At 30.8% G+C, this 11,174-nt stretch overlaps 1 protein-coding gene across 1 annotated transcript; it reads right to left on the reverse strand.

Annotated features, from left to right (window-relative positions):
- Positions 1 to 1,333: 1,333 nt before the first annotated feature.
- LOC126704931 (MDIS1-interacting receptor like kinase 2-like) lies at positions 1,334 to 4,865 on the reverse strand. Its single transcript, XM_050403911.1, has 2 exons — positions 2,396 to 4,865; positions 1,334 to 1,827 (listed from the first exon to the last, which is right to left on the reverse strand). Exons 1-2 carry the CDS (start codon positions 4,863 to 4,865, stop codon positions 1,469 to 1,471), a joined length of 2,829 nt encoding a protein of 942 aa, XP_050259868.1. The 3' UTR covers positions 1,334 to 1,468.
- Between the last annotated feature and the right edge of the window lie 6,309 nt (positions 4,866 to 11,174).

Raw genomic sequence — 11,174 nt, forward strand, 5'->3', positions numbered from 1 at the left:
TGGACGACCTTCAATAGTAAGATTATAATAGTATGGCAATTGTAGTACCTAGAATTAACCATTATGATTATTATGATGATTGTGTACTTTCTTCAGAAGCAAGCTGAACAGAATTAAAGCATAATGAACAAAATATAATTGGTTTCGCTAATCTTTGTAGGAGAGGGAGCTGATTGTAGCTTCAATCCAACTTCTAATCATTATACATAGAATCTCATAATGATAAACGGATGAAGAGGTCACTTAGATAATATAAGATCTCTAGAAACAGAGGAAGGTGTCTGATTGTCACAAAAGCGTTATAGTTTTTATCATAGTTTTACATACAAAAGCATAAATTCATAATCTACAATAAGAAATTATCAGAAACAGGGGAATTTACCTGAATTTTACTTCATGAAATTTGATTTCTTCAAGAATTTATGGCACTTCGATTGCCTCCTAAGAGATCATGTACCAGGCCTACTGGTATGGCAAATGTCAGTAAACTAAAATGTTTTTGATGGAATTTTCATTCGGCATACAAATCATTAAGTTAATAGAGATCTGGTAGGAATTTGAGAGAAATTAAGGTTAGGGTTAGGTTTTAGGCTTAGCTTGTGATTTTATTCTTTGATTATAAATTTTGTAAATTGATCATAAAAACATGTAATTAAGAACCCTAATTAATAATTTAAACGCCCAATTTCATGAGCCTTGAAGGATTTATTAAATAATTACAATTCTAGGGTTAGGATTTTTGTACAAATTGGGGATTTTGGTATTCTAAACATTGTTGTGTGAAAATTAATGCTTAAGTATGAAATTTAGAATCCTGATTAAAGTTTATAACTCCCAATTAGGTCATATTACAGTTGGATTAAGTTTAAATAAGAAAAGTGCGTCTTTAAGTATTACATTTATATTACTACCGCACGCTCTTAGTGCAATGGTTGTTTCACAAATATAAGTACTTGTGGGATGTGGGAGGCAAGGATCGAAATTCAAGTCTACAGGAGGGAGCTTCACACATATATACACTTAGATTAGACTAAAGTAGATTCTATCTTGTATCAAAAAAAAAAATTTATTACATTTATATTTATATTTTTTAATAATTATTATGTTAAATTTGGGTTTGGCAATCTAGTAATGTTTTAACAAAATTAGCCGGAATAATATATAATTGGGAAATCTGATTAATTCTACGAAATGTTTTAGAGGGAGTTTCTTTTTTCCCTTGCCGACTACTAGCCTAAAATTCTTGTAGAATTAGGTCTGTAGAAGAGTTGTGTTGTCTTTGTATTTGAAAATCAACTTTTGCGTGCCTATACAGCATCAAATCTTCACTCCGTTAGAAAGAAGTATTCTTTATGATGTTATATTGATGGAATTTTCAAGTTTCAATATGTATACTATCTTGCATTACAATTAATCTTGCGAAAAAAGCGACAATGCAAAAACAAAAAGGATCGAACAAAACCCACTATTAAACGGTCACCACTTCACCTAATTTGATCATCTGCAATGGCTTTACCAAATGTGCTTTCTGAGTAGATATTTCTTGAGAAACTTGTTGCATTGTTGGACGCGATTGTGCACTAGTGTGCAGGCAAGCAATCGCAATATTTGCAATGTGGAGCAAATCACTTGCAACTTGATTTGTAGGAAGTGAAAGGCGTTTGTCCAACAAATCGTTCAGTGGCATATTATGGGTTGTAAATGTTGTTGATGGTGATAGAGATAATATGAGATCTCCTGGATGCTTTCCCATGATTATTTCTAAAGTCAGCACTCCAAAACTATATACATCGCACTTTGTATTAATTTCCATTGTGTATGCAAGCTCTGTCATTTAAAAAAATAAATAAATAGTTATGGTAACACCATGTGATATAGTCACTACTTGAAATTGGTCCATACAAAAGCAAAAGGGGGGGAAATAATTTTAGGCATCAAAAATCAACTGCTCTTCATACATTAATTTATTGTTCAAATCACAGGACTCTAATTAGTTGGACTCAATCCATTTTTAATATTTCGGTAACCAAAAAAAAAAAATATATATATATATATATATATCCATTTTTACTATTTATACAATATTTTACATAAGGATGAGACAAATTATTTTTATTTGATTCAACGATTTCTAGTTAAATCTCGTAAATTTTCAATCATATTAAACTTCCTTGGTTAATGACTTCAACCATCATTTGACCTGAGCTAAACTAGATTTAACAAATTGGAAGGATAAGTAGAAAATTCTTAATATCTTGTTGGTTTGATTGGGAAGAATTTCAAATCACACTAAACATAGATCTGTGATTACAAAATACCAATTTCTATGATATAAAAAAAAAATATTTATTACAAATTGTTATAGTTAGATCATAGATAACAAAAAGTGACTAACCTGGAGCCATGTATCCATAGGTGCCAGCAAGTGTAGTCCAGTTGGAAGAATCGGGCTTCAAAAGCCTAGCAGTGCCAAAGTCAGATATATGAGCCTCATACTCTATATCTAGTAAAACATTCTTACTTGATATATCACGATGAATGATAGGAGTTGAGCAATCATGGTGCATATAAGCTAAAGCATTTGCCACACCTTTGATAACATTCACTCTCTTAATCCACTCAAATGCTTTTGCTCGTTCCTCATTGTTTAGTAACTGTAACAAACTTCCTCCTTCCAAAAACTCATAAACCAAAAGTGAGTGGCGTGGATGTGCACAAAAACCATATAATTTTACAATATTCCGATGTCTTATTTCTGTTAAGGCATGAATTTCACTTATGAAGGCTTTTTGATTGGGTGTCTCACCATTAGGTAGTGAGTGAAGTTTCTTCACAGCAACGACTTGACTTGTTGGCAACTCAACTTTGTAAACACTTCCATACCCTCCTAGTCCAATGCAATATTTGGAACTGAATTCCTCTGTGGCTTCAATGATGTTTTCGTAAACCATTTTCCCATCAAAGCTCCATATTGCAAAAAGATCATCATTTTGTGTGCTTGTTAGCTTGTTTTCTATCTTCATCACTCTTTGGCTACATTTATGTGAAACTTGAAATGTGATAAATACAACAAACAAAGTGCCCAAAAGAGGGACTAAAATTATTATCACATAATTTCTATGTAAAGGATTATGAATCATTTGTGGGCAGGCCTTCAAACCAGTGACATTACCGCACAAGCCCTTGTTATTTTGAAATGCTTCATTTGGAGCATCGCGAAAGGCTTTTATGTTGGGAATAGGACCCTCTAGGTCATTGTAGGATATATCAATAGATGTCAAGCTTGAAATATCAGGAAAAGTTGATGGGATGGAACCAGAGAGATTATTGTGAGAAATGTTCAATATTTCTAACCGTGGCAAGTCTCCAAGCTGTGGTGGTATCTTTCCTATCAAGGCGTTCATGCTCAGATCAAGATTTTCAAGAGAATTAAGTCTACCTATTTCAGAAAAAATACTTCCCTCAAGTATATTTCTACTCATATTTAAGAATAGTAAATTTGAGCAATCCCCAAGTTCTTTGGGAATCAAACCACTTAGATTGTTTCCCGCTAGGTTCAAATTTTTCATCCTAGATAGCATTCCAATTTCTGAAGGAATTTTACCTGAAATTTGGTTATCACTCAACAGAAGTGTGATCAATGACTTTAGGCGCCTTAGTTCCTTTGGAATCTTTCCCATTAGATGATTTGATGAGAGATCAAGCTCAACTAGCTGAGTTGCCCCACTAAGCTTGGGAGGTATATTGCCTGAAATTTTATTGTTGGAGACTTTCAGGCTTGTCAAATTTTGGCACTGCCCCCACTTTGATGAAAGCTCACCATAAAGATTATTATAACTCAAATCCATGTAGATCAAGCTCGGGTAAATGCTGAAATCCTCAGTTATATTTCCCACTAGTTGGTTTCCATCAAGCCTAATCCTGGTTAGAGTGGTGCAGTTTTTCAAACCTTTTGGGATAGGACCTGTAAAATGGTTATCGCATATGGAAAAATGTACAAGTGATCCAGCATGACATATATATTGAGATAAATGGCCGGTAAATTCGTTGCTACCTAGTACCAAATTTCTCAAATTGGTAAGATTATTAATTTCAGGTGGAATGGAACCACTTAGTTTGTTCACCATCAATTTCAAATTGATGAGCTTAGTCAAGTTTCCAATAGTGGTTGGAATTGAACCAGAAAGTTTGTTGTCGTAAAGGTCAAGCTCATACAAGTTACCCAAGTTTCCTATAGAAGTAGGAATGGATCCTGTGAGACTATTTGTGTCCAATGCAAGGGAAAGTAGAGCCCTCAATAGACCTATCTCGGATGGAATTCTTCCAGAAAGCTGATTGCTAGAAAAATCAAGATAGGAGAGTCTAGAAAGTCTACCAATGCTTGAAGTAATAGTTTCGGAAAGATCATTGTGAGCCAAGTTGAGAAGGGTGAGTTTGGAAATGTTACCAATTTGGTCAGGAATATTTCCATAAAGAGAATTCCATGATAGATCAATGGCGAGGAGGTCGGGAAAGGATGAGAAACTGAGGTTGGAAAGCGTACCTATCAAACCAAAACTCGAAAGGTTTAGACCGGTGAGACTTCCTGCCTCGTCGCAGCGAATTCCAACCCATTTGCAGGGGCTGCCTTCACCCCAAGAAGATAGGAGAGTTTGGCTTTGGTTGTCAAGACTAGCTCTCCAATTAAGAAGAGCTTCTGCTTCCTTCCATTCCTTTCCTACGTCTCCAGCAGCAGCAGCCACCAAAGAAGTGGTGGAGTTGGTAAAAGCAAACGCAGCAAAATGGGATAAGGGAATCAATGCAATTGCAATTCTTAACAAGACTTCAAACACTGCGGCTAGCTTTTTATCTAACAAGTATGCCATGACTTTGGTAGCTATATATCGAAGAGAATGTTTTTTTTTTTTTTTTCAGAAGGAATGTGAGTTGTATAAGGGCATGAAGGTTGTGTACAAGATGGAGAATTAATAGGAAATGAAATCTTAAGCAAGAAACAAGCACTTTTTTTTCTTTTTTTGGTGTAAAATGCATTTAGATAGGACTTTTCGTTTAGGAGGTTGGAAAAGTCCAATACAACGTTTTTTTGTTTTTCGTTTTTCTTGCGTGTGATCATGATGCCTCTGGCAAGGCACACGAACCCACTACTACCACGTGCATCACAATGCAGTGACAACCCGATTGTTCAAGCAAGAAAGAGGATAAAAATGTGTTTCACTTTATTGAGACATGCTTTGCTTTCACATTCACTTATTTAAAATTTTTATCCATACTACTATTTAAGAGGCTTCTTCTCTTTGGATTCCTTATTTTTTATACCTAAAATATCCTCATCATATCCACTTATAAGCTTTTAATTACAAAGGATAAATATGTAAATTAAAATTCTTACACTTTAAGACTCACAAACTCACGTATGCTTTGCAATTTCTATCTCATTTTTTATCTCTTATTCTTCTTCTGATTGAAAACTCATGTACGCTTTGGAGTTTCTATCTCATTTTCTATCTCTCATTCTTCTTCAGATTGAAGACATTTAGTTTAGCTCTACATCCTCCTTTCTTTTTCTTTAGATTAAAGACATTTACTATCAAAGGCTCCACCAAATTTTCAGGTTCTATCTTTTGCAAGTTCTTCTTTGTTTTCTTTTCTTTTGTTTATGATTGACTTTCTTTGAGTTCTACTTTTTTTTTTTTTCTTTTTATGTGTATCACGTTAACTCTCTGTTTTTTTTTTTTTTTTAATGTAATTTTGAAATGAATGGTTCATTCACATACTCTACCACTGTACTTCTTAATGAATTGTAATTTCATGTTGTAAGTATCGTGATCCAAAGACATGACTGCTTTATGCTACAAAAGAAGCATTCAAAATCATTCGTGAACAGTTAAACAGTATGGCTTCCCTTACCTCCTTTAGTAGCCTTTATTCAATTTCCTTCCTCACTTTTTTTTTTTTTTTTTACCATCATTGTATATGTTTTTTGTGTTAAATTTTTTTAGTTTTTTTTTAACCATCATTGTATATGTTTTTGGCATTAAATTTTTTTATTTAGGTATGTAGCAATCTTGAGTTCTACTTTTTTTTTTTTTTTTTTTTTTATGTATCACGTTAACCCTTTTTTTTTTAGATCTCCATTAGTTATTTATTTAAATAGTTGATGATGTGGTGATAAGATTTTAAAGAGTACATGATAGAGTTAAATTCTAAAAAATCTTTATCTTTATTCTGAACAATTTTAATAGGATTTTCAGGAAAAATAATCTCATCAAAATTTAAATCAAACACAAACTCTAACAAACTTATGCTATTATCTTTAATAACATGCACGCTAACTTTGGTTTGTTGATTAAATTTTTTTTATTTAGGTATGTCGCAACCTTGAGTTCTACTTTCTTTATTTATTTATTTATTTATTTACTAGGATTTCTTTTTCAATTAGAAGTTTTTGCGTGTTTATCAAAATCCAGTTGATAATATAAAAATTTAAAAAAAAATGATAATGTAATAAATAAATAAAAAATGATAATGTAATAGTTTAAAAAAGAAACGTGGGATAGTGTCTGACAAAACCTTTTTTTTTTTTTTTTTTTTTTTACTTGGGATAGTTTTTCCTTAGTTTATGGGAGGGATAATTGTTTTCTTTCAAACGTGGGTAATGGGAAGGTTTTTTTTTTTTTTTTTAATTTTTTTTATCAACGTTGACTATTTAGTGGGGAGTTAATAATCAGTAGGTTTTTTTTTTTAAAATTTTTTATCTATTTACGATATTTTTTTATTTTTTATGTAGCAACCTTGACTTCTACTTTCTTTATTTTTTATTTTTTATTTTATACTAGGATTTCTTTTTCAATTAGAAGCTTTTGTGTGTTCCAGTTGATAGTGTCTGACAATTTTTTTTTTTTTTTTAAGGTGGGATAGTTTTTCCTTAGTTTATGGGAGGGGTAATTGTTTTCTTTCAAACGTGGGTAGTGGGAAGGTTTTTTTTTTTAATTTTTTTTTTATCAACGTTGACTATTTAGTGGAGAGTTAATAATCAGTAGGTTTTTTTTTTTTTATCTATTTACGATTTTTCTTTTTCTTTTTCTTTTTTTTAATATCTCCATTAGTTATTTATTTAAATAGTTGATGATGTGGTGATAAGATTTTATAGAGTCCACGATAGACTTAAATTCTAAAAAAAAATTATCTTTATTCTAAACAATTTTAATAGGATTTTCAGGAAAAATAATTTCATCAAAATTTAAATCAAACACAAACTCTAACAAAATTATACTATTATCTTTAATTGCCACACACGCTAACTTTGGTTTGTTGAATAAAGTTTTTTTTTTTTTTTAATACTTGGTTTAACCCTAATTTTTTTATCTCTCTTAGGTTCACGTACGCACAAGTTTTTTGGATTTGCATTGAGGAGTCATTGGAATGGAATATTAGATAAGTTTGGGTGAAAGATTTTACAAGGATTATTATATAATTTAAACCTCACATAAAGTGGTTGTTATCTAAGAAATTGTTGTAAAAAAATTTCTTTTGTAACAGAAACTATATTTATCATTTGTATAATTCTAAGTCAAATTCAATTTAAAATTTTTTCCATAAGTATTAATTTACTACTCCATAAAAAATGTTACGTACTTTTTTCTTAATTTTAAAGGTTGTTGATGTTGTTGATATATTTGAAATTTAAACTCTTTTTAACCTTTGTTATGTATGTGCAGTAATTGGCTAACTTTTAGGACTAAAAAACTAAAATTTTGGATTAAACAAAAATTGATAAATGTTATTAATATTTTTTTTTTTAAAAAAAAAAAAATCAACAACACCAAAAATACTAGCGTGCGTGTTCAGAGGCTCTTCTATTTTTTGGGTAAGACAAAATAGCATATTTCTTATAGTACATTTAAGGATACAAGTCAAGTTATATGAGGGTTAATCAAATATTTTATTTTGTTAAGAATATAAAAACAAAGAGGCTGAGAATAAACTCGGGTTAATCAAATATTTTATTTTGTTAAGAATATAAAAACAAAGAGGCTGAGAATAAACTCTATAATATGTATGTATTATATAGGCACAAAGATGTGTGAAATAGAAGTAATATGAGTGTACTGTAAATACAATACACTAGGCCCAAACCCAATGAGCTAGACTAGACAAGCTAACGTATACACTAACATATTTTAAGAAAAAAAAATTATTTATTTATTGGCATGTAGTCCTAAATCCAAATGACTATAAATTGTCCACCTTGGCCTTTTGTTAAAGACAAATCTATTTGAATAAACATACCATACATTTAGATTTTAGACAACACAAGCTGATGCCTTAAAACATTTTTCTTTTGTTTACTTGCTCAATAAAAACTTAGAGAAAAGCAAGTTTAGCAATAGAAATGCATCTAAAGTATGTTGAATGATCGAAGGACCTTACCTTAATCCAAGTGATCATGGCTGTTAGATCTTTTAAGAAATATAGAAACATATAACTAAATTTCAAAGAGCCAGATCAGAAAACTACCTGCTTTCATGTTAATAATTATATGAAAAAGAATATTGTTTTATATTATATTATACAAATTAAATAATAATTTAAAGTATTATGACCAAGGCACATCGTGCAAGTCCATGTGTTTATTAAAGGACAAAATTTGACCACAAACTTGATTATAGCCTAAAATTTCAATTCTCACTTAAAAAAATTAACATGAGTACATATTTTGAAAACCTAACCATTAGATTGCATATTTTTTATATTCTTAATACAAGTATTAAGAATACTTGCATTACTATTTTCGTGTGTGTTCTAATAAGTATTACTGTTTACTTTAAAAAAAAATTTCATGTGAATCAATGTTATTTACTATTCATGCAAAAACTTATTTTTTATGTATAATTTTAAATTACAAAAACTTGAAATTTAAATATTTGATTGATAATATATTTATTGATTTTTGATATTTTGGAAATTTTGTAAGCATGGAGGATATAAGAAGAAAATATAACCTAATAATGGATTTGTCAAAATTCACATTCAATAAAAAGATATTGAATGGAGTTGTAGTCTTAGGCTACAACCAAGTTTGTAGCCCAATTTTGTACGTCCTTATCAAGACCTGAAATTATAATAAAATTATTTAAAGTATATAATATAAATCCTTTTTAGTAATATGCAAATCGCATTTTATGAAGAAGGCCAATACTTTCACAATTATAATAAGTGAAGAAGAAATAGTGTGGTTCTAGGCCATTCGAATCAAATAGCCTGATCATTAGAGATTGGTTTGCAAACCCTTTTTTTTTTTTTTCATAGTTAGGTTTTCATTTCACACAAATTAACTATATCATTTGAGATAAGGTGAGGCACCAATGGAAAGTAGGATTAACGCTCTGTTTGTTTCGCTAAAAAACCTTCAGTAAAGATAGTTTTTCACATTTTCTAGTGTTTAGTAGCACAGAAAAAAAAAAACCTAGTCAATGGAAAACTATCTTTGGTCAATGGAAAACTCTAATAAAAATAAGGCTTATTTTCTATAGGTTGTTTTCCAAAAATATTTTTTGGAAAACAATCTCTCTCTCACGCGTTGCATCTCCTATAAATATTATCTTCATCTATAGTCGTGGGAAACATAATTTTTTGGCGTCTTCTCTCTCTCATGGTAAGTTTTCCTCTATTCCCTTTACTTTTTCTCTCCTCACACCTTCACTATCACTAACTCTGGTCTCTCCTCTTCCCATAGATCTCTCTCTCTCTCTAACTGTCTCTCTTCTCTCTTTTCTCCATGTTTCTCTTCCCCTCTGTAACAAAATTCTCTTATTAGATTTTTTTTTTTTTTCATTCACTAATCAGTCAATAGCTCCAACTTGCAGAGGAGAACAAATTTTCAATGGTAATTTTTTCATTACTCTCTACCAAAATCCCAATTTTTTGCTTTGAATTTCAAGCTCGATTTTCTTTTTTCTCTAAGAAATTTTTGGTTTGATGGATTCCAAGCAGAAGTTACTTCTTTTTTGTACACAAAGTGCGAAAAAATAAAATAAAAATAATAATAATAGTAAAAGAAGAAGAAGAAAGAATGAATGAAGTAAAAGATGAAAATTTTAAACATAATACCTACATTGCTCTAAATTGCTTTTTCATGGGACAATCTTTACCGTGGACTAATAATATTGTTATATAATGAATGATAATTGTTTAGGAGAATTGCATTTGTTGGCAAATACATTTTTTTTTTTTTGGCAGATATTGTGTAGTGATGATATATTATAAGGTACATTATGTAAATACATAATTTGAGAAATATTGCAGACTTGTGGTTGACCATAGTAAACAATTAGTATACCAACAAAAAGAGTAGACAATTAAAAGTTATTATTATTTACACTTATTGAAAATGTATTCCTTTGTCAAATATATATATATACACAAATGGTTGATATGTGTTTGTGTTTGTGTGTGTGTGTGTGTCTGTATGTACGTTACTATCTGATAGGCCAAGATGTATTGACCCATTGTAATGAATTAATCAATTAATTAGCCAAATTAATTAATTAATTCAATTAGCATGCAATACGTGTGATAGCACAAACAAATCACCAACTAAATTAATATGCAGCGAAAAATAAAGTTGACACGGTGATTTGTTTACGAATAGGAAAAACCTCCAAGGCAAAAACCCCACCGGGTGATTTTAAGGTCACCACTCCCGAGAATTCACTATTATCACAACAAACAATTACAAATAAAGGAATCTCAGTACCTTATACCAACCTACAGTTGAACCCTTACCTCAATACCTAATTGGACTTGTTCTATAATGACAATCTCTCCTTTCAATGCACGGCTCCTAGTACGTAACTAACCATGTCGATGCGCAGATCCTAGTACGTGGCTTACACACCAACTTGAGAAAGATGTTGACTGCAAAGTTCTTCAATTCATCACACGATGAAGATTATGAAACTCCTTGGTTACAAAACCCTACGGTGTACAAACACAGCAACTTCTTGAAGAGAAAGATGAACTAGGGCATATGTCTCTGATTCACAATATGCTTGTGAAAAAACTCTTGCATTGAGATGCATCAACTGTGACAGCTCTTAAAACAATCATTATATATGTTTAAGGTTTTGAGAAAAGAAAACCCAAACATCTATACACAGATTGGATGAAAATTA

Source organism: Quercus robur, chromosome 11 (genome assembly GCF_932294415.1).
Source record: "Quercus robur chromosome 11, dhQueRobu3.1, whole genome shotgun sequence".
NCBI classification, from domain to species: domain Eukaryota; kingdom Viridiplantae; phylum Streptophyta; class Magnoliopsida; order Fagales; family Fagaceae; genus Quercus; species Quercus robur.

What these genes read in the sequence shown, in the direction of transcription:
- LOC126704931 (XM_050403911.1), bottom strand. Translation starts at nt 4,865, where the DNA reads ATGGCATACTTGTTAGATAAAAAGCTAGCCGCAGTGTTTGAAGTCTTG. An exon ending in CTATGGATACATGGCTCCAG is followed by an intron (nt 1,828 to 2,395) that starts GTTAGTCACTTT and finishes TTTAAATGACAG; the next exon opens with AGCTTGCATACACAATGGAA.